This window comes from Rousettus aegyptiacus, unplaced genomic scaffold, assembly GCF_014176215.1.
Source record: "Rousettus aegyptiacus isolate mRouAeg1 unplaced genomic scaffold, mRouAeg1.p scaffold_m13_p_1, whole genome shotgun sequence".
NCBI classification, from domain to species: domain Eukaryota; kingdom Metazoa; phylum Chordata; class Mammalia; order Chiroptera; family Pteropodidae; genus Rousettus; species Rousettus aegyptiacus.
The window spans coordinates 21,086,455-21,113,362 of NW_023416284.1; the positions used below are offsets into that span (position 1 = coordinate 21,086,455).

Here is a 26,908-nt window from a genome sequence, read left to right on the forward strand (position 1 = left end):
AATAGATAATAAAAATGGAGTTTGAAATGTTTTTTTAATTTTTATATTTTATTTTACTTTTTCAAAAATGGTTTTAAATGATTCGCTGTAGGTCACAGAGGCAGGAAGCAGCAGTTCCTTTGGCTGAACCTCAGCATCTTCTTTTGTGACCTGCCCCCAAAGCATTCCCAGGGACTCTGCTATCCTTCTTTAACTCAGATCTCGAAAACTCAGGTACTCGCTCTGCACTTGAAGTACCACGCCAGTCCCAAAACAGAAAGCCTACTAGGCATGCAAGGGGGCCATCTCCCAGCTGCCCCCCGCCACCATCTACATCAAAAAGCTCCCCATGGATTTGTCCCCTGCCAAGCTGCTGTCTAAGCCGAGTGCCTGACAGAATTCAGTTACCACCACAGAGTCATTGCTTCCCAACGTGCATCCAAACCCTTTTTATAAACGCGCATTACTCTCCATGTGTATCCAGCAGGAAAATTTCCAATGAACACCAACATGGACCCGTTATTAAACAGAGGGTGTTAGCAGGGGAACATGCATTATTCAAGCCTAGCTAACACAATGCAGCAGGGAAAAACACTCCTCTGACTTAATCATCCCTAAGAAACTAGGGATGGTCCCAGCACCGTGAGAACAGTTTGAGGTATCCTCCCTGACGCCCCCGCACTGGGGTAGGGGTGGGGAGAGGGGGTCTCTATGACTCAGTGTGGCCCATTCGAGGTCAGGCAATGGCTCAGAACACCTGACCAAGAAGGAGGAAGGGAATCAGTCTTCCCAATCGCCTTGTTTCAGGGTGTAGTGTCCACTGGAGGAAGGGGATGGGGATGCGGGCCAGTGCACCAGGGATGCCAACATCCGGGACGAATGCTGCTTGGGGTTTCCTTGCAGCTGCTGAAGGGGGACTGTGAGATGCAGGTGGACATGGCGGGGTGGATAAGAGGGAGCCCTTCTTCCTCTCTTCTTGAGGTTGTATTAAGGAAGAGGCTCCAGCTACCCACCGTTCTCAGTGCCCCAGAAGGAATCCTTCCAATTACTGTGCCCATCCTGTCTGCTCATCCTCCCCAGGAGAGGCTGACAGATCAGTGCTTAATGTTCCTTGGGCCATTTTTAGTAGTGGATGACATCATCACATCCCCCAAGCAGGAACTAGCCTCTGTCCTTCTTCCTTTTCTTCCTGCTAGTCACCAGAGGACAGCATTTGTGGAGGTGATGAGAAGAACTGAACTAGAAGGGGCCTGAGAAGCTCCTGGGGGCTCCTTAATGACACATAAGTCTTGTGACCATTTACTCCTCTGAGCTGGGTCTGAGCGGCTGTGCTGCTGTGTTGCGTGTGGGTGCTACACGTTAGTCTGTTAGAGATGGGCATAGCTCTGTGGGCAGAAGTTTCTCACATCAGCAGCACAGTCTCTAAGAGCTGTATGTCCAGCGGGCGCAGGCCCAGCTCTGGGGAGGCGGAGCCTGCGGTGGGCCCACACCACTGCTGGAGCTGATGGACGGGTCAGGAGAGCGTCCTGGGCTGGGACGGAAGCTCTTGGCAAGGTGCACGTAACCAGGGATGTTAGCATCAAGAAACCACCTTCACGTGCTGGGGCCTCAGTGTCTGAGCGACCCAGGGAAGCGGTCACACCCTGAATTATACAGAGCTGATTTGTCGTTAAAACAGCCTGACCAAGTGGGTGGTGAGTGGTCATGGAATACGGAGCACCACAAAATGGGCTCATTGAAGAACCAGCTCTAGAGACCAGGGCGGACCGGGTGTGAAGGCTGAGAGAACAAGGGTGTGTCTCCCTCTGTCCCCATAGTGCACTGCTGACAGACCCAATGTGAACGGAGGGCAAAATGGCAAGGACCCAGAGGATTTCAGGGATGTGTTTGTTCACGTTGTTTGTACATTCATTCATCTGTGGAGCCCCCACTAGGTTAGTGCCAAAGGTATTACACTGAAGCACTCGTCTCTGAAGAGGACGCTTTAACCACTGATGCTATGGAGATAAAACGCAGCCTGGGGCTGGCCCCATGGTTCCGGCTACAGTTGAAAGCACACCCTCGATGCACATATGCATGCATATATATCCACGCATACGCGCACATTCGTGCCCACAACAAGCACGCTCACAAGAACACATTTGTGCACTTGTGTATACATGCCTATACATACTCACCAAACGTAATTCGCACTTATACATGCTTTTGTACTGTATGTGAACAAAGTCAGGTCTCCCGAGACAAGAATCCTGGCTTTAACTGGTTGATGGAAATCTTACTAGGTACATCCATTTCTTCCGAATGATAATGACTACGGGAGACTGCCAGGCTGCTCCATTCATCCTTTATATTCTGGTTAATTACAAGACATTTTCCCGCTGTTGTAAAGGTTAGCGGGACACATGGTACACATTTAGCTAGAAGAATCTGGCAATACAAATGCCCCTCCAGTCCGCAGCATGAGTTATTGGGCTGGGCTAGAAGGAGACAAGGACCTGTTAGTGGAGGAGAGAGGAGAGGGAGACCTACCATGCCTCTAAGGCTACAGGAATCACCAAGTGCTGGAATCTGCAACTTCTTCTTATGTCAATGGATCTGACTTTCCCTCTACAAGGGTGAGCCCCTGCACTGACCTTGATCACTCCCCCTTCCCCACCACTTAGTTACCTTGCTGGCTGGAGCACCCCTTCATCTCCCTGCCACACCCGCTCCTTCACCCAATCCAGTTCTTTCAACCTGAGAAAATTTGTCCAATGTCTTTCCTTTTCTCAGTGTTTTAAGCCAGTCGTGGCCCTAAACTCAACTTTTTTCGCTTGGATTTTGTTCACTGATTCACTCTCTCTAGCCCATCTTTAAAAATGTTGCAGAGGGGTGCTCTTTTAAAAACTGAAACTGATTTCCCCTTTGCAAACATGTCGGATGTACATCCTACGCTCTGCCCGCCCCTTGTCACTGAGGGCCTGCCTCACTGCCTGACCACGAGCCCTGCAGAAATGTTCTCAATACTCACAGTCCTTTGCTAGACAAAGCCAGTGTCTGGTACGCTGGCTCCTCATCTCATGCAGATTTATGCCAAAGATGCAAAATTCAGTGCAGGTGCCTAAGACCTAATGCTTCCAGGTACAGACCTTTTAGCAGACGTTGAAGCCCTCACTCTGGAGAAGAACAGTGGGAAGAACAGTAATTATGGAACAGAGCTGGGGAAGCAACAAAAGTTGAGAGGTCTGTTGCCAGGTCAACTGACTTAAAGGATAAAGATAAAACTATCACACCAGACATGACCAGGATGTTGCCAGCACAAATGGAGAAGCTGAGGCGACATCCATCACCACTGCTACTGTCCTGGAAAGCTCGATGGCCATGGAAAGTTTCAAGACAGCAAAGGTGTTAATCATTTTTGGCAATCAGGAAAGGTGTGACGGTGCATGTTGAACTTAGGAAGCAGTCTAAACCTGTGGGACCCCTGAAGGCATTGCTCAGTTTGCCACAATTTCTGCAAATGGAGACAGAGGAATCAGCAGTCTCATTCCTGATGTAATCACAACAGTTGGAAGGGCGTCCTCATGATAAAAGACAGTAAAACACTGAATGACGAATTAGGAATTGAAGGCACAGAATTCGACTGAGATTCCATATCTCCCTACTTGAATAATACATCGGAAGTTCAGAAATGGGAGTTCCACGGTACTTATGATATCAGTGTCCAGTCCACTACACCCACTCTCGAAACTGCCGATGCCCAAGGAAAGTCTTTGGTGGAAACTGCTGAAGGTTCTCTTAGAACACTCATTTTGAATAGGATAAAAGTTGGCTTTCAGGCTACAGCAGTCCGAGCTCCAGGTTTCAGCGTCACGGAAAGCACATGCGAAGCTGGTGCTACGGATGGTGCGGGGTTTGGGAAAGGGAGCTGGACTCTAAATCTTTAAGACGTTTCACTTCATGATTCGGAAAAAGTTGAGGTAACTGTGACCCAAGATGATGCCACATTCTTACAAGGAAAAGTAACAATATTCAAGTGGGGAAACACATTCAAGAAACCATTGAGCAGTTAGAACGCTACTACTAATGACAGAAAAAAAACAACAACTAAATGAACATCTGGTGAAACTCCAGATAGGGTCATTGTGCTGAAGATTGCCGGGACAAATGACGTGGAAGAGGACGAAAAGAAACAGTCAAAGACGCACTGAAGGCTGCCGTTGAAAAAGGCATCGTCTGGGTGATTTACTTTGGTTCACTCCAGGCTTGGATTCACTGCTCCAGCTAATAAAGAGCAAAAAATTGGTACAGAAATCATTAAAAGATCATTTAACGTTCTGCCAATGAGCACTGCTAAGAGCGCAGGTATTGAAGGATTACTGATAGTTGAGAAATTTATGCAGAGTTCTTCAGAAGCTGGTTATACACAATGCTGGGTGGCTTTTCGAATATGGTGGAAAAAGGAATCACCAACCTAACTTAGGTTGTGAGAAATGCTTTCTTGGCTGCTGCTGGTTTGACTTTTTGGTTGACCACAGCAAAACCTGTAGCTACCGGAATTCCTATAGAACAGAAGGACCCTGGCATGGGAGATAGGAGCCAGCGTGATGGGTGACATGTTCTAATTTCTAGAATAGTGCTTCGCCATTACTAATGGACTGTGCGGTGGTCTTCACAAGCAACTTCTGAGAATTCAGCTGGGGAAAAGGACAGGAAGAAGGGTGCCTAAGGAAGTCGCTGGCCTTTGGTTACAGGTTTCAGTTGCTTTTACAATGCTGTTCTCGCTCCCTGAGGTGTCCTTTTTCCTCTTGGCTACCTTTCGTGGGTCAAAGCCTCACTGGAAAGTTGTCTGCTCTCTGCGGCTGTCTCTACATATCAGGGAGAAGTCAATGCCCTCTCCAGACCATGTTCAGACCATTGAAACTGTTAATGCACTACAAAGTCATGTCTTGTTCTCCTAACAATTTATCCCATGAGCTCTTATGTTTCTATCTTGTGACTGACACAGAGCCAGGCACACAGAAGTTTTCCAATAATCGTTTGATCACCAAGTGGATGGACGATCAACTTTTAGAAGAACACGTGCTTTAAATTCATTTCCTAGCAAAAGGAATGGGTTATGCTTACAGGTGAAGTGAGGAGCCCGGCATTTTGTATTCACGCTCACTTTTCAGTTCAGGCTCGCTCTAAATTGAACTCAGAAGCCTAGCTTTGTGGGCACCTGGTCCTGGGGTCCTGAGCCAGGTAGCAACAACCCTGCAATTTGGGCAAAGGGCCCTGGAGTCCCAGAACCTGGAAATGAGGCTGGCAAGTCTGGCAGCTCAGCAGGCCAACAGGAAGAGGACAAAAGAGTCAGAGCTTGGACCACGGGATGCCTGAGGCACTTTCGCTCTGGTCTGAGACTGCAGATCAGTCACAAACAAGAACACAACGTCTTCAAGTGGAAAACAGAAGCTTCAGCTTGTTACTATAAAAAGCCTCAAGCATCTCAGCAAATGCAAACTGTTTTCAAATGGAAAAGTTTACTCTGCAGACAATTGAGACTCAGTGCAGGACTTCTAGAGAGCAGAGGAGCTAATGGCTTTCACTGTAGAATATCTACCATCTCCTGGTCACCGGGATTGACTTGACAGGCAGCGAGAGGCAGCAAGAAACCTGTCATTTTAATGCCCTCAGGTAAATTCCCACTACGCAAAATAGATCAAAGAGGAACTGTGCTAGTTAAAGTTGGGGTGGAAACCTGGAGTCCCACCCACTCAGCTCCTATCAAAACAGCTGCTGGGAGAAGCCCTTGGCTTCCAAGAAACCCACTTAGAAAATCCACTCTTTTGGCCCCTCCTCCCATGTGATACACATGGGAAGAATCCTGCTCTAAGAGAGGGTTGGTGGCCTCAGCCTCTATTTTGCCTTGAACCTTTCATATCTCTGTCTCTAGCCCAAACCTTTCTTCTGTGAGCTACTGACTGATAGCATAGCCAACTACCTACTAGATAATCCCCCAATAATCCTTGATATTCCAATACTACTCCAGAATCACGTTGTCCCAAACAAAATTCATCCCCCATCTGCCTCAGCCCAAGACCATCCTGTTTATAGTATCATTTTTTACTCACTCACTTAAGCCAGAAACCTAAGATTCATCCCTGACTCCCCCATCGCCTTCCCCCATCCCCTCTCACCCCCAAATCTACCTAGTCATGAGTCCAGTGTGGTGTACCATGGGAAGATCTCATCTGATCTGTGTCCTCTCCTCCATTCTGCCTAAATTCTGATCCTCATCATCTTTTAATTCTTAGACTCCTTGCTGGTCTCCCTATTTTTGTTCTAGAGCAGTCAAAGAGCTTTCTAAAGTGAAAATGCGATCACATCTCCCCACTCATTAACTACGCGACTCTTGCCTGACTTTCCAGCCTCAGGCCTGGCTACCCCTCCCTGTTTACCTTTGCTGGAGACCTCAGACTACTCTCTGGCTCGGCAAATGTTTCCTGTAATAGTAAATACATTAGACTGTGGGCCATCCGTCTCGATTGCAAACCGCTCAACTCTGCCCTGGTGGCGCTAAAGCAGCCATACACAATTCATAAATCAAAGAGCAAAGCCGTGTTCCAATAAACTTTTATTTACAGACACTGGAATTTGAATTTTATACAATATTCATGTGTCATGAATTTTTCTTCTTTTGATTTTTTTTTTTCTTCAACTGTTTAAAAATGTAAAACCTATTATTAGCTTGAGTATAGTAAAGAAACAGGCAGAGGGCTGGATTTGGCCTTCAGGCTGTGGTTTGCTAATCTCTGCTCCAGAGACACATAAATATTTGTGGTCCTTTTTGACTGTGCACTTTCACGCTTCCTTGCCTTCACTCTACCTGGAACGCTTTCTTATTGTCCGTCTGGCATCCTTCGGAGATGCACATTGAAGTGCTGCCACTCTTTTGTGTTGTTTTTGTTTTTGGCTTTCCTTGAGTGCCTGCAGCAAAACTGATTGCTCCTTTGTCCCTAGTCCCAGACCCCTTCGCAGGGCCTCAATTCTAGCTCTGACCATGCCGTACAGGAGCTGTAGGTCTGTGTCTGTTCTCTGCATTTAACCTGTTCTCCTTGAGAGCAGACACCGGTCTGGCCGTGTCCATCTTTCTGTGCTGTCGCATAGTAGCTGTCGCACAGAAAATGTTTGTTACTAACATAAAATTGACCAATTTCTGGCAGCCAGCTAGAGGCAGAGCCAGACTAGAACTCGGATTCTTTGATACCCTGTGATATTAATTAAAATTGTGTCTGGTCTCAAACAACCCAAAATTCTGACTGGGCTGAGGAAAGTATGGAATGTGCTGTGTTGCAGACTATCTATCTATCTATCTATCTATCTATCTATCTATCTATCTATCTATCTATTTAATTTGTTTTTTGTTTCTCTGGAATAATATACCCATCGATACAATTAGGAGTTGGCAATTATTAGCTCTGAAGTGCCATAAATCACTTGAGACTCTGATGCCATAAAGGTGAGCTGGTGAAACTGATCCTGTGCTGGTGATTCCTTGGATTGATTCTTAAGGCTTCTCTGTCCTGTTCTGAGCCCTGGAGGCTGACCTCTGTGGACCGCTAGAGAACAAGGGAGACTGTTGGGGAAGCCAGCCAGCCTCCCAGGGCTAGCAGCAGGCCAGAGCGGGACCTCTGTTCATTTGTTCCTGGCTTCCTGATGGGTTGGCAGGTGGGAGGTGCAGCAGATGAGAGGGAGGGAAGACGGAGGATCTGGCTGCTGATTCCCGGGGCTCCCCTATCCTGCACTGTGGGTTGGCAGTGGCCAGGCTCCTGAGATCTGCCCAGTGGCCTCTCTTCAGTGGCTCCAGCACTCACTACTCCCTCCCTTGACCCTTTCCCTAGTGTGGCAAAGGCGTCCTTGCTGTTTAGTTCCTGGGGGCCTTGTCCCCACAGGCTCCTTTAATCCCACCCTCACTTATATAACTGGTCCCTTTACTGAACTGTCAGTTACAGCCATGCAGTATGCCTTCTACCTCCTGCTAGACCCCTGACTGAAACCCATCTCTGCCACGTTCTTGGACTGAATCTGCTAGAAAGGCAACTTAGACTGGTCTTTGGTGGCTCCAAATTTTTTGATCCTTTAGCACAGTGGTTCTCAGTTTGGGAGGATTTTGCACACAGGGGACATTTGACAACATCTGGTGACTTTTTGGTCATCATGACCAGGTGCATGTGTGTTGGGGGGGGGGGGTCGGGGGTTTGCTAATGGCAACTGGCATCTAGTAAGTAGAGACCCGGGTTGCTGCTAAACATCATCTAATGCACAAGACAGTCCCCACAATGGAATTATCCAAGCCACAATGTCAATAGTGCTGAGGTCGAGAAACCCTTAATCAAGTCACCGGTCGAGTTACTGAATGGTTAGTGTATACCCTTGCACTGTGTACCCCCATCTGGAAAAACATTAGAAAAAGAAGGCCCAGGGGCAAACCATTTATTACCCCCACAGCACACACCGTCATATACAAGCATGCTGGATCCAGCAGAATGCTGCCGGGGTTCAAATCCTGGCTCTAACACACTGAGGATGAGACCTTGAGCCAGCTACGTACTCTCCTGTCATTCCTCGCCTGTAAAATGGGGCTAACAGTGGTACCTACTTCACACGGCTGCTGTTAGGATTGAATGAAGGTGTACATGCCAAGTGCCTAAGACCTAGAACACCCTCCATAAACGTCGGCACACCTGAATGGGCAAGCCCTGTTCTGGGAGACACTGAGGAAGACAGAGGAGTATGAGAAAGGCCTTACTTCTGAGAGGTTCATAGATGAAACAGTTCTTCAGATTGTGAGTTGTTCCCTGCTACAGACTTGCAAAATTCATTTCGAGGTTGCAACTAACATTAGAAATTGGAAAAGAAATTTTCAGGGTGCATCATGTTTAGTCAGGGTAAATACCACTTGGTGACATTTTCCTTTTCATTCTACAGATATATATGTGTACTGGGTTATGATGGAAAATGTATTTTTTTACAGTGGAGTGAGATTAACAAAACAAAGTTTAAAAGCTACCAGTCAAATAGGAAAGGTAAGATGCCCGAAAATGCTGTAAGAGAAGGTCCTGTGATTCTGCCGAAAACTCACGCGGGCCTGGGAATGAATTGGAAGCTTTGGCACTGATAGGCCGTGTGATCTGTATGTGCTGAGCCAGTTACACAACAGCTTTGAGCCTCAGCTTCCTCAGCTGAAAAATGGGAATTAAAAACACACTTGCCACTGTGCCGCGGGGGAGCTCGAATGGAGCAATGAGCACACAGTGCCTAGGACAGGGCCGCGCGCACAGTAGGTGTGCAATCCATGTGTGCCCTGACCTTCTAGAGACTTCTTGGTCTGGGTTCTCATTGTCTATTGTCTGGCATCACACCTTAACCTGTGACCATGATGACAAATGGGCCCTCGGTAACTTGAAATATGAGAACCACCCGGCACTTATTTAAATCAGATGACATGGCAACATTCATCTCCGATTTCCTATTTTGGAAAACACATGGAAAGGCCCAGAGAGGCGCTTCAGTCACATAAAGACCCCAACCTCGGGGTAGAAAAATGTCTGCAGGAAAGCTCTCGGAGAGAGGCTTTGTGCAGCTCGCCGGAACAGGTGGATTTCTTGTTTATTTTTTAAATATTTCAAAAGTGCCCTGCTACCCAAGGCTGAGGAAATGAGGCCGATCATAAAAGGTTCAGATTTTAAAGGTAATGCTTCTGCCTCCAGGGCTGCTTTTATGCCAGTTTCCAGCCAGAAAGTCTGGCCCGGGGGCCTCGTGGCAGGGGCTCCTGTTGCTTGTGGCACCTCTGGGGGATGGGGTGGGGGAGGGGCTGCATGCGTTGCTAGGGCCTGGATCTTGAAGCATCCGAGGTGGGGCTTAGAGGGACAAGCTGCCAAGATTTACCCTCGGAATCCATGGCTCCCTCCTCAGCACACCCTCAGCAGTGGGACAGGCTCCTCCCCCGGTCCTTGCTGCCTCCACAGAGCTGCATCCTCAACCCCCTCAGCTCACTCCTCATCTCTTAGATTAGCCTCTTCTGGGGCTCAGCCAGTCCAGCTCAGTGGGTGCGGTACAAGGAGATCTCCCACTGTCACTGGTCTTAGCTCTCTCTCCTATGAGGTCAGTATTGTCATTGTTCTATGCGAGCCTACTTACCTCACTCACTCACTCAAAACAACAATAAGCCCACTCCTCTTTATTCCCCCCCCCAGGGCCCCATAGAGGGCCTGATACTTAATAGGTATGCAATCCAAGTTCATTATCGAATCAATTAGAACCCACATCAATTTGTAATTGGTAACAGTTAAAAGCTTAATGAGCAAGTTATGAGGCCAACCCTTGGAGTTTATCTCTGTAAATTTTGTGCTCTTCGAATAAACTCGAGGTTGAGATGGAATGCCACCATCCACTCCCACCCACCCCTTAAAGTCTGGCTCTCCTCCAGTCGTGGAGAGTTCTCTGCTTTGGGGTTCACCCACGCCTTTTTACAGACGACTCTTGGGATTAGGAAATTCATGATTGGAGCAGAAATCTGTTTACCTGCAATGTCGGCCTGCCATTCCTGGTCTGATCTCCTGCCACTAGAAAGCTCTTCACAGATTTGAGCATCTCAGTGGCAACACTCACTCAACTTATCGTGCCTATGTTTGTAATACGTTGCATCCTACACAAAGGGAAAGAGTTGAAACATGGGCTGCTCTCCCGCTTTATGCTGGGGTGGGCTAAACTCTGGTGGGTAAGATGGTGAACTCTGGGTTCAAAAGACAGGGGTTCTGATGGCCTTGGGAAACTGGCTTAATTTCTCTGGGCCTCACCTTTCTTGGCCATAAAATGGGAATGGTGACTGTTGACTGTTTTTACTTCACTGTTTAAATGTGATGATGCTATCAAGTGCCTAGCACAGTGCCTGGCTCCCAGAAGGCACTCCATATTAACTATTAGGATAAGCCTGGCCTGAAGAGGGGCAGCTGCGCCTACACAATGCTCACAAAATTGGTCTGTTGTCCCTTGGGCAACAGACCACAATGGCAGATATAGAGATGCAGATAAGCAGACCTCTGGGCCTGCAAAAAAGAAGAGGACTTCAGAGGCGAGTATGCCCTGAAACCACACCAGAACCGGAATGGGACAGGATGAGCCCCCAGGTGTCACCTCTGATGCCCACTGAGGAAGCACAGCAGCCCCTGGCCCACCTACCTTGGTACTGGGCGCTGAAGCCCCGCTGCCGGTGATTGCCATCCGAGGTAAAGTGCAGCCTCAGCCAGTTCTTGCTGCTGATGACAGGGGCTGGGAGGCTGGCTCCGGTGAACCTGTGGGGACAGGAAAGGGGCCAGGTCAGGAACCACGTGTGGTTGAGACAGGGGGACGGGCATCCAGGAATCTCCCCTCTTCTCCTGCCTGCAAGGGCCTCTGCCTAGGCCTGGGGCAGGAAGGGAAAGCTGGGGTGGCCCAGCCACCCTCCAGTAGCCTGGGGCGTGAGCAGCTTGAGGGAGCTCCTCCAGGGGCTCTTCTCACTGCTGGTTTCCCCTGAGACGCCCCGAGGAGGGAGCAGATGCTTCAGGTCTGGAGCAGAGGACCAGCTCCCCTGTCCCCAGCAGAGTCCCCCTACCCTGCCCAGTAGATGTCCACATACCCACTCCCAGCAGAGATCCAGATCCCCCGACAAGGCCCAGCCCCCATGTAGAGGACCAACACCTGGGTCTCCAGCAAAGGCTTAGCACCCCATTCCAGGCAGAGGTTCAGTTACCCCCTAACAAGCCCCTCAGGTCCTCCTAGGAGTCAGAAGAAAGGGCTTGGGCAGCTGCTACAGTCATAGGTGTGAGAACCCATTTGGGGTCACTCACTAGACCCTGGGTCTCCTCTGCCCTCCTCCTCCACCTGCTGCCACCTCCTCCCTGCTTAGCTCACTCTCTGTCCCTTAGATTAGCCTCTTCTGGGTTCCAGCCAGTCTAGCTCGGGGGCTGGGGCGCCAGGATATCTCCCACCACCACTGGTCACTGCCCCAGCCTCTTGACCAACTGTCATCCTGAGCCAATTCCAGGTCGATCCTATCTTCCCTCTTAGAGTTACTCAAGAGCACAAGAACCTTCGGTGGCTTCCACAGTGCCGACACAGACTGGCCTTCCAAGCTTTCCACCCTGACCCTGCTTGCATGTGCCTCTGCTCAGGGCTGCCCTCTCCGTCACACTGAGCCTAGGTCCTCGATAGCCCATCTTGTTCTGCTCGTTCCCCAGCTCCCCAGGAAGCCCCTCCATCTTCTCTCCTCTACTCTCCAGCCTCCTAGCCGGCCAGAGGCTCAGCATCTTCCCTCTCTTCCTCTCCGCATACGAATCAGGTACAAAACCTCCCTGATGCTTCCCCTTTGGCACCATCACAGTCACTCCTGTCAGTTCCCGCCCCCTGGACACCGCGCTTACATCCCCTCGGCATTCCATGCATTCTCCTTTTCTTTGAATTTGCCTTTTCTGCCTGGGAAAACACCCTTCTGTAACCCTTTCTCTGGCATCACTCATATCACCAAGACGACTTTGGGAAGCCCCCAGATATTATCCCCAGGAAAGCTTTCCCATTCTTCTTGGCTTTGAAGCCACACAGATTTGGGTTCAGATCCAGGCTTTACCACTAACTACCAGTGTGACCTCGGACCAGTTACTTGATGTTTCTGAGAATGAGAATAATAACACCAGCTCACGAAGAGTTCGCGGGAATAAACGAGAGACCTTATGGACGAAGAACCCAGCCCAGTATCTGACATATATTAGTTCAATAAATATAATTTTCCCCGCCCCTCCTCCACGACACCGCAGCATTTGATTCAAATTATGATTCATTTATCTTAGGTCTGTGTCTCCCTCAGATAACTCTTCAAAGGGGACCGTATGTAGCCCGGTGGTGAAGAAGCTGTGTGATCTTATGAAAATGACTTAGCCCTCTGTGACTTCATCTATAAAATGGGGATAACAGCTTCTCTCTTAAAGGACTGCAAGGATTAAATGAGATGATATACAGAAAAGACCTTCGTAGGGTCCCTGGCAGACAGAGAGCTCTTGGTAAGCAGCAGCTGGTATTTCCTTCTTCATCATTGTTATTCTTCATCTTTATACCAAGCACCTACCACGATGCTTGGTACAAAGCAGGCACGTCAGAATGCCAGCAGAAAACAGAAGGCACAGTCACATGAGAATAATTCCAGGAGTTTAATGAATGAATGGACTCTTCACGAAAAGGAAACCACTTTCCACAGAGGGAATGGTTATTCCTGAAGGAGAGGGCTGCATGGACCCAAATCTTCAGTCGGGAGTATAGCCAGTTTGTGCAAATCCGACCAGGAGGGAGCAAAGAATGAATACCTGAAACTCACTCTCCTTCCTCCCCTCCTCCAATCTCCTGCTGATGCCTCTGTTGATCTAGCCCAATTGGAAGTCAGGAGGCAAGGGAGCATAACTGAGGCGGGTAAGTCTTCCTAGGCATGAAATAGGATGGAAAAGGGAGGGGAGAGGATCCAAAGGGGTAAATGGGAGTGATCCAGCATGGTTGGTCTCCACGAATATGTATTAAACAAAAGAACTAACCAAGGAGCTTCACACCCTGCAACACTGAAATTTTACTATAATGAAAATGCTGACACACACTAAACTCCAGGAATATAACCCATATTGCTATGGTAAGAGCTATTATAGAAACCAATTACTGTATTTCACCACATCCCATTTAAAATAGTTTATTACAGGCTGAGTCATTTAAGTTTTCTAAGGAGCCACAAACAGTATTGTGGGTTATATTTTTTTTATCCCCAGGCCAAATTCTATTCTATCTCAATGACAAAGCTTAGAGGATATTTACATAAGGGAAGTAAAAAGACGGAAAAATTACCTGAATAATTCAAAACCAAAGGCTGTTTATTGCAAAATGGAATAAAGGGAGGGAGCCAGGGTCCCAGGAGCAGGATGGTGGGAATGATCAAGATTGTAACCAGAAGTCAGCACAGCTTCCCCAGCCCTAGGATCTGCTTTAAACCCCTTCCCCCACAGAATCCTACAGCCTGGAGAAGCCCTAAGGCTCATCTCTCACCTCCTGTTTCTCCCACAACTTTATCCACTGCTGGGAGTCCTGTTAATCGTTAATTCCCAAGGCTGACCCTTGCGAGGGCCCTGTGTTGCCCATACATCTTTACTCCATACTGCTCCTACCTCGCTGGACGTAAGTGTTGCACATTTGAGAGTTTTCTTTCTTGGCGTCTATCAAAGACCTGGGGCTTCACAACAAACTCTGCCGTGGAGCTGGTGTCACGCCTTGCTCAAAACCCTCCGACAACGATGACAACTGCTGACACGTGAAACAACATGGATGACTCTCAAAAGCACTCTGCTGGGTGATAAAAGAGGATGAACTACACGATTGCATTTATACCAAACTCTGGAGGAGACCAGTCTACAGGGAGGGAAAGCGGATTGCGGTCGCCAGAGCGGGGGTAAGAGACACGGGCGGGGACTGCCTGGCAAGGAGTACAAGGGGACCTTCTGGGGTTCCCTATCTCGAAGGAGACGGTAGTTACATGGAGTGTACATTTGTCAAAGCTCCCAGAACTGTGCGTTTAAAGTGGGTAATCTTATTTTATGTAAATTGTACCTTAACAGAACTAATTAGAAACAAACAGATCTTTAATGGTTCCAATGCTCAGAGTAAAAGACCTTCCTATGGCCAACCGGCCTTAACGCCGCCGGTGTACTCGGTGTACTCGTACCTCTCCTGTCTCCTCCTCTCCTCATGTCCTTATTCTTTACGTCCCAGCTGTTTGGAGCTGGCCACGCCTGCTCCTGCCTCAGCGCCTTTGCACCTGATATTCCCTCTGCCCGCTAGCTGGCCCTTCTCCCAGACCTCCGCCCGGCTCACCCCTTCGCTTCCTCCGAGCCTTCTATCAAACGTTACCTTCTCAGGGAAACTTTCCTGGTCTGACTCCCACCTGCCCGCCCTCCCGGAGCACGCATGCTCTCAGGTGTGGGCATGCGCATCGTGCATGCATGTGTGTGCACGCACGCACACACCATTCTCCAGTCAAACGGAAGACCTCGTGTGAACTAGAACACACGCTGCTTTTTTATGCTTTTCTGCCTCTGCACTCGCTGCTCTTCATGCCCTTTCACGTGATACCACCCGGCTGCACAGAGAGGTTAGGTAACTTGCTCAAAGTTACACAGCTATCAAACGGCATCCCACTCAGAGCCTATGAGCTCGGCCACATATATGCAAGCATGAAGGAAGGCAATGGAACAGTTCAGGCTGAAATCCATTTGTTCCTGTTCTTCCCCTCCCTCCTCTCCCCAGAATCCTCTTTAATTTTGCTCCCTCTTAGAATCATAATTAAAGGGAAAAAACACAAAGGGAGATTCTCCCCTCTAAACCTTTCTGTCCACATTAACTTCACTATGGGGGGCCTGGGGAATTCCAAGTTCACCCAGGAAATTGCTATTGCAGTACAACATAAAATGTATTTAAGCAATTACACTCATTTTTTTTTTCTTTTTGGTAAATTGACTTCCGTTAAATGGGGCTTCATTAATGGAATCTGGCTTGGGGAGGATTAAAAAAAAATCACTCTCTTTAATGCATATAGTTGATTATGGAAAAAGTGGCTCCAAGTTCCTCGCAGAAAGCTCAAAGCTCTTCTCCTTGGTAATAGGAGAGCTCAAAGCAGACTTCATGGAAAGCATTTCTTCCTAAGAAGCTTCTCACACGGTCAGGATGTTTGGTGCTGAGAGGCAGCTCCATAAGATGACAGCAGTGACTCTGCAACGAATTGCTGCCTAATTATATGACGAGGGGGAGGAGTGTTAGGAGATCTTGGTTTAGATCTCGGCATTCCTGAAAACCGACATCCATAGGAGAACACTCATTCATTCACTCACCAAACACATATGGTGTACAAGGTACTGTGCTTGTCAGTGGGTGCCCCCTCCCACTGTGGTTCCCTGGGTATGGAGCATCTCTGCTAGGCCTGTAATCTCTAGGATTCAGCTGTAATGTCCCCTCCTCTGTGCAGCCTGCACTCTCAGTCAATAGCATCTGATTTCTGTGCTCCCAGAGCACCTCTCGTGGGCTTTATCTCTCAACTAAGCTAAGCGCATGGACTGGATGTGACTCAGGTTGAAGCATTTCTGCATCCCAAGGCCAAGCATTAACCAGCCCCCCCCCACCCCCAAAACTGGCCAGAAAGAACGTGAAATACAGCAGGTGCTGGCCACCCTATCCCCATTCCCCAGCCCTCTTCCTTTCCCACCTGCCCTCCGTGCTCCTCCCTGGGGGATGAAAAGACACAGCAATGATCCCAGGGAAACCCTCTGGAAATGACCTGGTGGTGGCCAAAGGGCACCAAGGCCCTGGCAGGAGGCCGACCCTGAGTCCTCCTGCCCAAGCTACCTCTCATCCCTGAAGCGAGCCCTTCCTGACTCAGTGTTGACACCCTTTCTCATTACAAATGATTTCCATACCAGTTTTGCTTTAGCCGAATTCCCAGGACTCTTGTTATGTCAAGATAAACCCTTTTCCCAAGACAAACCCATAATGGTATATATTTTCCAGGAAAGAGGTGAATGCCTAGGATGAAAGCAAGTCTTTTTAAAAATATGGCTGCTGGAGTCCCCCAGTCTCAAGCCTTAGCTTGGGAAAGAGGCCTTTTGGCCTTCCAAGGCTCTTGTTCCCAACAGCGCCTCTGTCAGCACCAGGGTCCCGCAGCCCCCCACCCCCTGCCACCCCACTTGGGCTCCAAGAGGGCTGAGCCAGACTGAAGATTCAGCTCCTGGCTACCTACTTATATGTGTCTGGGGTTGTTAACTGTGCTCTGAACAAACCAGAGCTTGCCCCCAATCATTTCTGCTTCCTATCCCCATAAGTCTCACCCTCTTCTCAGTTCACCCAACCCAGTATCATCCTGAACATCTCCCTGCCTTTCACCTCTTGTGGCCAGGTCTTCTCCGCCTCATCACGCCTCGTCATTCCTCACTGGTACTACAGAAACAGCCTTCTAATCCACCCTCCACCTCCAATCCATCTTCCATACTCTGTGGGGAGATCTGATCAAGCCCCTGCCTTGCTGGAAAGCCAGCAGCAAAGGCCTACTCATCCAAGGACGAAGCCCAAACTTTTGAATGCCTTCCCTCTCCAAAACACCTACTCTGAGCTACATCTACTTTCCTGTCTCCATGCCTTTGCATATGCTATTCCCTCTACCTGGAATGCCCTTTCCTGTTGCCCACCTGGCTACCTGGGAAAGTATCACTGATCCCATAAACTTACCCAAACGTCTCCTTTTCCCCACCTCTCCCACAGGAGGGGCGGTTCCTTCCACTGTGCCCCCTTCGCACCCTAGACACAACCCGGCCCTTGTGCTGGGCCCACCAAATCATAATTGTCTCTCGGCTGGACTATCTCCCCGCTAGAAGGCATGCTCCATAAAGGCAAGAACGGGATCTTCGTTGTCTTGCTATGTCCAGTCACACAGCACAATGCCTGGCACACAGAACAAATCACTTAGACAAAACAGGGGTTGGCCGACTATGGCATGCCGGCTGCCTGTAAATAAAGTTTTACTGGATCACAGCCATGCTCGTTCATTTACACACTGTCAGCTTTCATGCTACATGAGTAGCTGTGACAGAAACTATAACCTACAAAGCCAAAAATAATTCCCATTCTTTACAAAAAGAATTTACTCACACCTACCATAGAAGCCTGGCTGATGATGTAGTTCGTTAGTAAAAATATTTTCCTTCTAAGTAGGGAATAATAAAAGAATGCACGTAGAGCTTGACTATTTCATTGTAATATAAACTACTTCAATGTACATTTATTTGCCAATCCAGTTAATGCAGACCAAGGCCTTTCCTTTGACCATGGGTTTGTTCTCCACATTGTCTCTTATATAAACTACACCCATAATGCATCATTCACCATTTCCAATTTTGCTACAGCGTGTCCAGTTAACAAACATTTATTAAGTACCTACATTGTGCCAGGCATTGTGCTAGGCACTGTGAATGTGGCAGTGAGCAAGACAGACCCAGTCCCTGTCCCAGCGGAACTGACTCGGCTGGGTGCAGTTGTCTCACTCATACACATCTAATATTTAGGAAGCAATTTTTTTTATAGCTTCTCCTTCATGGAGCCATTCCAAAGCATTCAATTTAGTTTCCATAGATGCAACTATATATCCTTTCACACTCATATTTCATCAGTTTATGTGATGTTTAATTTAAATCACATAATTACAATAACAAGTATAACTGGCACCGAGAGAGTTGGCAACAAACCAACCTGATTCTCAGAAAGTACAAGATTCAGCTGGTGGGAGCAGGAAGAGCATAGGCGTTGAGGGTAGTCGAGGGTCAGGGAGGGAGACTGCCTGCAGCAGCTGGGCTTAGAGTGCCACAGGGCATCTCAAGGTCTATCGAGGCCATGGGAATGCCAGCTACTCCAGGCAGCTGCTTTGGTAGAGATGGTTAAGCATACACTTGTTTTTGAGTGAATGAATGAATGAATGAATGGCAGTCTCTGGCTTACGACAGTGGGCATATTTTCTAATTTGCAATTAGGAGGAGGGAACCGGCTAATGTGAAAATCTTATTTGAGAAAACCTTCAGAAGTCTAATGCCCAGCTACGTACAAATCCCAACTACAGAATTCTTGACAAATGGTCAGTTAAGCTTTGTTTTGAATGTTTCTAAAGATCAAGGACTCACCTCCTTGCCAAAGTCTCCCTGTCTACTAATCCCACCCTTTTTCTAGCTACTCTCTGGCTCATCTTTCAGGCATCATCTTACAGCCATTGGCTTCTTCTGTGTACCTCTGGACTCCTTGCTTTTTCTACCATAGTGCTTATCTCTCCAACCACTGTTTAGGGGTCCGCCCTACCCACCAAATTGTGAGCCCCTGAATTTCTTTCTTATTCCGTTTTCCTCAGTACCTTGCAGAGTGCCTGACACATGGCAAAGGCTCAATCAAAGTATTGCTTACTGGAAGAAGGAACACTTGAATGAACGAATGAATGAATGAATGAGATCCTGCTAGAAGCAGAGGACAAATGTGAAGAGAAGCAGAGGAAGAGGCAGATGAGCAGATGAGCCTGGAGACAGCAGGGACGGTCTTGAAGGACATGCTGGGTTTCATCTGGGTTTCCCATGAAGACATGCTGCCCCACCCCGCCCACCAGCAGGCTTGGTCCCTTAGTCCCTGCTGCGCTCCCCATTCATGTGGCAGCTGTTGGTACCTTTTAGGGGGAACTCTTCTCAAGCTGACATATCCCCAATACAACACCAGTGGAGTTTGGTAATCAGTGTGAGCAAATGTTCCTTCTTCCCCAGAAGCAACTCAACAAACTGAACAAATTATCAGGGTTCTTCCCTGCTCAGCTAATTGTTAGCTCCAGGGAACCCCCGCCAGCTACATCAGGTAAATGCTTTTCCTCCAGATGCTCTGCACCCTGGAGTCGTATGTTTGAGCCTGGGAATGCTGAGGGACAGGCCGCCTAGCTGTCTGTGTTTGCTGTTAGGAGAGATGAGGGTGTCATCATTAATGTCTTGGGGATGGCACACTGGGAAGGTCTGGGGAGCGGCTTGGGGTGTCGGTTCTTTCCATTACTAGCTCAGTTGCTCACCTGGCAGGGAGGTTGGGGGAGGTACTGCCTGCCTCTGTGAGAGGCTGTGCCCTTGATGCTGAAGTGAACAGAATCGGGCTGGGGCTGGTGCCAGGTGCCGCCACGCTCTGGGTGAGGGGGCTTGTGGTGGATCTCTAACAACTTTCCAGGGGAGGCCCAACTTTCTCCTTTTCCATCTCCAGGTCAAAAGCATACAGTCCCACTCAATTCTGAGTACTAGAAGCCTTAGAAGATAAGTCTCTCTCAGCTTCATCCCACAGCCCCTGAAAGGGGCAGCCACGTGACCCTTAGGCTACAGCTGATTGGTTCGGGGTGGCCACGTGACCCAAGCTGGGCCAATCAGCCAAGGGGACTGTGTACTCCCTTTATAAAGGGAGGGCCTCACAGCCCCAGAGATTTGGGAAAAGGGTGTCCTAGCGACATTTCTGCCACTTCGATTAGTGTGCCTCGACCCTGTCCTGCATCTTTTACACTAGTCTTCCTCTAGGCCCTGCTCCAATATGATAAACAGAATCTAAGAGTCTCCACTGTGATTTGTATATAACGTGTCCATAACTGTGCTCTGACAATCCTTAGCCATTCTCTGCGCCTGAGTCTCCGTTATTACAGATTTGACCTGAGATCCAGCCTGGAGACCTGATGGTCCCCATGCCTAAGAAGTCAAAGCTATCCGTATCAGGCTTTGCAGGTCTCAGGAGCCTGGTGACCACGGTACGCTTATGCTCTGCCTAACCCTCTCCACTTCCTGGCTCAGGTCTCTGTCTAGGCAGAGACGACACCTGTGTGGTTAATTACCTCTCTTTTTCCCCTACATAGAGGCAACAGGTTTAAGGTCAAAGGTTAAGGGGTCAGGACTCTGGAATCAGTCCTGTATTTGAATCCGGGCTCCATGGTTTACCAGCCGTGTAAATGTGGGCATGTACTGTAACCTCTCTGAGCCTCAGTTTCCTCATCTGTGCAGAGCAGCTGTGCTCATGAATGTAACATGTCCAGAACTGTGCCTGACACACAGCAGATGCCTCACGAATGCGAACTGTCCCTCTCTTACTTAGGTCTGAGAAGGGAGAGGATGGCATCTTATCAGTGCCTTGAACCCTGCTTTCCAGAGCACACAGGGATTAAGCAGACCTGAGAGTGAGTGGCCTGTCTGAGGTTTCTCTGGGAAAGTGAAGACACCTGCATTCACTCTGGTGACAGAACATCGCTGGGGTAAAAGGACAGGGGACTCTGTGGCAATCAGTGTAGCCGGCATCCTTGGCCGTCACTTTCCCTTTCTCCCTTGGGTGGCCCCAACCTGGCCTCCACCAGCTCCTGCTTGCTCAGCCTTGTCCATCTTCTGCCTGTCACTGGCAGGCGTGACTCGAAGAAGGGACATGCCCCTTCCAGAGAAGGTGGCAACGTACGTCTCACAGAGGCCTCCGGGGATTACACTGAGATAATACTTCTCATCCAGAGGAAATGTTTGCAGACGGCTTATCGAGAAGCCTCCCACGCCAGCCGTTGCCTGCCCCTCAACTGCCATTCTTAGTAGATTACCATCATCAATGCTCCCTCTCCCTCTCTAGGAGGCAGCTAGCTAGCTATTCCTGCCTGAGAACTCGGCAGCTCTAGAGCCGTGGCTGAGAGAGTGAGCCTTCCAGTCAGCTTGAGAAGGAGCGGCTAAAACATCTCGGGGATGCTAAGGTCAGAGAGCAAGGTGTCCTAGAGTCAGGTGGAGCTGGATTCCAATCCTGCTTCCACATCCATTGCTCTGTGACCTCAGGGATGTTGCTTCACCTCTCTGAGCATCTCTCCCAGTGTGTACCTCACAGTGTGATTGTGACAATTAAAGGTGATGCAGTGATGCTCATAAACTCTTGACAAGGCTTCAAGACACAGCAGCCACAACTCTTAGTCATGTCATGTCTTTGTGCAGCAAGGGAGATTCATGGGTAAAAGAGACTAACATTGACTGAATAGAAAGCGGTTTGGGGCAGACAGTAAGCACGGGGTCCTGGAACGAGCCTGCGTGGGTTCAAATTTGAGCTCTAAACTTACCAGCCGTGTCACTCTGGGCCAGTAACTTTCGGTCTCAGTTTCCCCATCTATTAAATAAAGATAATAGCAGCACCCACCTCATAGAGTTGTTGGAAGGTTTATGTGAGATAATAGCAATCAAAGCTCTCAGTACAGTGCCTGGCACATAGCAAATGCTCAAAAATCCTTTGTTCTTATTACTGAGGCCCCATGACGTGCCAGAGCTGCATATATACTACCCGAACAACAAACCAGAGGTCCAGTCATTAGCATGATGTGGAGCAAAAACAAGGAGAGCAGAGGAGGAAGAGATGAGCGAAGTGACAAATGGGCGAGAAAGGAGCAACTGTCCCCTCATATCTTTCACCCCCAACGCATCTGGGTTAAAGGCTTACGTTTAGTTCCCGGTGGCAGAAGTCCACATCAAATCGGCCTGGAACTGAGAAGAAATTGGCTGCTGTATCCAAACCACAGGAAGAGCAGGGCTATGTCTGGGATGACTAGATAGATCCCCAGGGATGACTAGAACCAGGGACTCAAGTGCCACAAGGCCCTCCTCTCTGCACCCCATCTCCGTTGTGCTCCATCTTCTGGCTTCATTCTCTTTACTGAAAATGGTGGCTGCTAGAGGCTGGAACCACGTCCGCCCTTGGTAGTTCCCTGATTGAGCCTCTCACCTTCATCTCGAGAGGAGATAAGGATTTCTTCCCTTGGATCCAATTACAAAAAGCTCCCAGGAGGCCTCTGATTAGTCTGGCTGGGAGATATGCCCACTCCTGGGGCCAAAGGCATGGGCCTCTACTAGAATCCCATGACTGGTTTGCGGACAGTCCTCCAAAAAAAGGAATGTGTTCAAAAGAAGTGAGAGATGCTAACCAGACCAAATAAAAGAAGTCCGCTGCAGTCAAAAGAGGCAGGGGGCTGGACTAAACGATCAGAGGCCACTCTTTCTACTCTGCAGTGTGAGGGAGAGGCTTTGTCAAGGCCTGCGAGGAGTGCCCGCGGCTCATGGTGTGGTTATCTCCCCAAAGCTGGTCTTGTTCTAGATCTCGTCCTCTCTCTTTTTGCCATATCTTGCCAAGGGTGAGCAGGCATGCTGCTCCCATTCTGGTGCCATTTCCTGTCCAGCTGTCTGCCGGTTCATTGGGCTGGGTGCTGACACTGTACCCGGCTTTGGCCAGCTTCTGTCTTTGGGAATGGACCCAGGGCCTGTGTGTATCCACAGATGCTGCTGTGATTCTGTGGGCCTTCCAGGTCAGTCTCCCTGCCGGACTGGGGGCATCCTATAAACCGGGATAACTTGACCAGATTTATCTGGAATGAGGATCAACCCATGAGATAAGTCTCTCCCGAATTCCGTAAGTGTTGAGATTTAGACACCCTATTCTGCCCATCCTCCTCCTGTAATACGTGACCTTGTTGCTTCCCTGCTTCCTCCTTTCCTTGGTCCCAGCCAAGGGAATTCCTAGACGACAGTAGAGGCTGAACACATGGTCTTAAGAGTCAAACGAACCTGAATTTGAAGCCTGGCCCTGTTGTTCATTGCTGTGTGGCCTTAGGCAATAATCTCTCTAGGTTTCCAAAGATGATATCCCTAAACCGCTATCATCATGTTTATTAAAATATCATGGACACATCTGATTGCGTAACAGGGCCAAAGAGCCTAGATGTGGCTGTTTAGGACACTGCCTTCCCCACCAGTCTGGCTTCTAGGAAATTTCAAATGCCTCCTTCTAGCACCACCCTAAGACATAGCCATCAAAATTGATTATCACTGGTCATCAAACAATCAGCCACACTGTTCTAGCAACGCATAGCTATTTACCGAGGTGTGCGCACGTGTGTGTAGATGAGGTATGTGCACGTATGTGTAGACGAGTGGTGAATCAGTGAGTGAACTAAAAGAATATGTAAATGAATTAATTGGTAAGCAAATGAGTGAATTAGTGACTTAACGAGTCATTGAGTAAGTGAAAATGTGTGTAAAATGGAGTAGATCATGCTCCTTGCCCCTCAACTAATCCATAAGCGGTGGTATAAATTTTTCATCTTTATTAACACAAGCAGGGGTTAAACGAGGAAAGTTACAGACCACCAGTTGGATGAGAAAGATACTATGTTCGGTTTCCTATTGCTGCTATAATAAATTGCTGCAAATTTAGTGGCTTGAAACAACACAGATTTACTCTCTTACAATTCTAGAGGTCACAATTCTAAAATGGGTATCGCTGGCCCAAGGTCAAGGTGTCATCAGGGCAGCGTTCCCTCGAGGGGAGAACCCATGTTTTGCCTTTCCCAGCTTCTAGTGGCAACCTCATTTCATGGTTTGTAGCATTTTCACCTTCAAAGCTAGCAGTGTAACACCTTCAAATCTCGGACTCTGACCCTCTGCACCTGTCATCACATCTCCATCTCTACTTCTGATACTCCTGCCTTCCTCATGTAAGGACCTGCGTGCTCACGTCAGGTCCACCGAGGTAACCTAGAGGAATCGTCCCACCTCAAAATCCTTAATATAATCACATCTGCAAAGTTCCCTTTGCTGCATAAAGTCAGATATTCACGAGTTTTGGGGTTTCGGATGTGGACATCTTTGTGGAGCCATCATTCTCTGCACCACAGACACCTTGCACAGAGGACAAGTGCAGCCATTGATTCCCACTCCATGGAGGGGCGGGGGCAGGAGTGAGAAGGAAGAAGCATCAAAGCCATTTATCACACGCCTGCGCCAGGTCCTTTTGCTCTTGTTGTTGCTGTGGCCTGCTCACCGGGATTTTTAAAAAGCTCCTCAGGTGGATCTAGCATGCCCCTAAATTTGAGAAAAACTATGACAGAAGATCTGCCAAGAGCATATGTTGCTGCAATTGAGGGTAAGATCTGCCCTTGAGTGCTGTCTCAGCCCTGGGTACACAGTACTGTCGGCTGGGGAGATTTAAAAAAATTTTTTTTATTTCGAAATGAGAATAGACCTGCAAAGAGTGTACAGAAATTTCCAGTATATTTTTCACCCGGCTTCCCCTGATACTAACATCTCATATGACCATGGGACATGTATCAAAACTAAGAAATCAACATTGGTTCTGTGCTAGTTGCTCAATGGAAGACTTTATTCAGATTTCCCCAGTTTTTCCACTGATATACTTTTTTTTTTGTCGTTCCAGGATCCATTCCAACATTTCTCATCGCATTCAGTCATCATGTCTACTTAGTCTCCTCCCATCTGTGTCTATTTCTCAGGCTTTCCTTGTTTTCTCAAGACCTTGACACTTTTGAAGAGTCCTGGTCAGGTACTTTGGAGAATGTCCCTTAATTTGGGTTTGTGTAATATTTTCTCATGATTAGACCAGGCATTATGGATTTGGGGGAAGAATATTACAAAGGTGAGATGCTCTTATTAATCATATTATATAAAGGGGGGAAGTGATATCAACATGGCCCATTACTGAAGTTAACTTCGATTATTTGGTTACGGTGAATTTGCCAGTTTCCTCCATTGTGAAGACACAATTTGTCCTTTTCCATACTCTATTCACTAAAAGTGAGTCCTAAATTTAGCACACCCTGTAGGGGAGAAGAAGTGTCAGGGGTTTTTATTCCCATCACTTTAGTTAGTTAACCTTCACTCTTTTATTATCACTCTACTGCTTTGTACAGAGATTGTTGTAACAAGCTGGACTTGCCCGGTCTTACTCAGCTAGTAAGTGGTAAAGTCAGAACCTGAACTCATTTCTGTTTGCTCCAAAGGCCATGTCCTTATTTTCATTTCATTTCATTACCAAGAGGTGCTCCCTCCCGACTTGCCCAGGCAGTACTTTTCAAATTAATCCATAGATTGTGACCCATTAATTGATGATGAAATCAGTCTGTGGGGTGCATTTTAAATAATAAAATAAAGTAGAGACTATAACAGAATAGAAAAGGAACATAGTTTTCATAAAACTTTTGTTTCTGTAAACTCTTTGTGCTTAAAGACCTTTATCTTTACAATGAGAAGAAAAATAGTGCCCCAAGACCACACACAGGGCTTTTATGAGGGCTAAATGAATTGACACGGGTAAAGTGCTTAGAACAGAGGCTGACACATCAGACAATTTATAAATATTATTATAAAGTAAGCATGTGCATAAATGGGTCATGATGTAAAATACATTTCTTACATTTCTGCAACCAGAAAGTTTGAAAATCCTGAACTCTCATCTTTAGACTGGAGGTAGCAGACTTATGATCTCTTAGCCCACGGTCTGTTTCTGCAAAGTTATTGGGACACAGCCACAGTCATTTGTTACATATTATCTGTGGGTACTTTAGAGCTACAATGGCAGAATTGAGTACTTAGAAGTGAAACTGTGTGGCCCACAAAACCTAAAATATTTACTATCTGGCCATCTAGACCAATGTCCCTGCCTAGAGGTCATCTCATAATACAAAGGATATTAGACACTTCTTCCTGGGCCCTGTGGCCCTGTCCTGGCCCTGCAGACAACTCCAGGCTGTGTGACTCCCCAGCTCTTGGGTATTCAGAAGTTTAATACCCTCCTACCTTGGACCGATGCCCACACATTATTTCTCCACCTCCACGGCTGTTCATAGTGGAAGGCTAGAAATATGGTGCATTGGTCAGGGTCCCAGCAGAAAACAGATGGCCACTCAAATTAGAATAATTCAGAGTGTTTAATAAAGAGGCTATTTACAAAGGGAAGGGCAAGGTGTGGGAAGGCTAGGAGGGATGGCGGAGTCCTTAGAGTCTAGTAAAAGCAGAGCTCTTACTGGGAGGGGACAGGGAGAGGGAGCTATTTCTGAATCTGGAAGGAGCCAGTCATTTAGAGAAGATACCTAGGAGACAGCTGAGACTTTCAGTGCAGAGATGGAAAGCCCATTCCAACTGACCCCACGGAAAATAACTGCCTTGACCTCGCCTTCCTCCCTCCCTCATTTCCTGTTTGGGTCTCCATTGGCCAAACTAAAATGGAAGTCAGAGAACATAGGATCCATTGATATGGTCCACATGGGTTACCTTATGGGCAGAGAACAGTGTGGAAGGTTGGAAAGGGGATCTGGAGGGCACACCTCACACTCCTGCATGCACAGCCAGGTGTGTACACCCTCCTATAGCTCTTCAAAGAATTCTCCCTCTCCATCTCTCCATGTTGGGAGCATGGCCCAGACAACAAAGGGCTGATACAGCTTTTACCTTACACTGCCTTCCCTTCTGAGATCTGCTGGGCTCCAGATGGTTATCATGGGGTTAATCTTCCTGGA

General features: G+C 48.0%; 1 protein-coding gene across 5 annotated transcripts in view; it reads right to left on the reverse strand.

The window, feature by feature from the left end:
• The window catches only part of CSMD2 (CUB and Sushi multiple domains 2), a 544,176-nt gene that overhangs the window by 263,132 nt on the left and 254,136 nt on the right, over nt 1-26,908 (reverse strand). For all 5 annotated transcript variants that reach the window (XR_001597587.2, XR_001597586.2, XR_001597588.2 and 2 more), the window contains exon 6: nt 11,182-11,294. Coding sequence is in view for 2 of the 5 variants with exons in the window: in XM_016150537.2 (XP_016006023.2) it covers nt 11,182-11,294 (113 nt within the window). In the remaining 3 variants the exon portion in view is untranslated. The remainder of the gene's footprint in view (nt 1-11,181; nt 11,295-26,908) is intronic.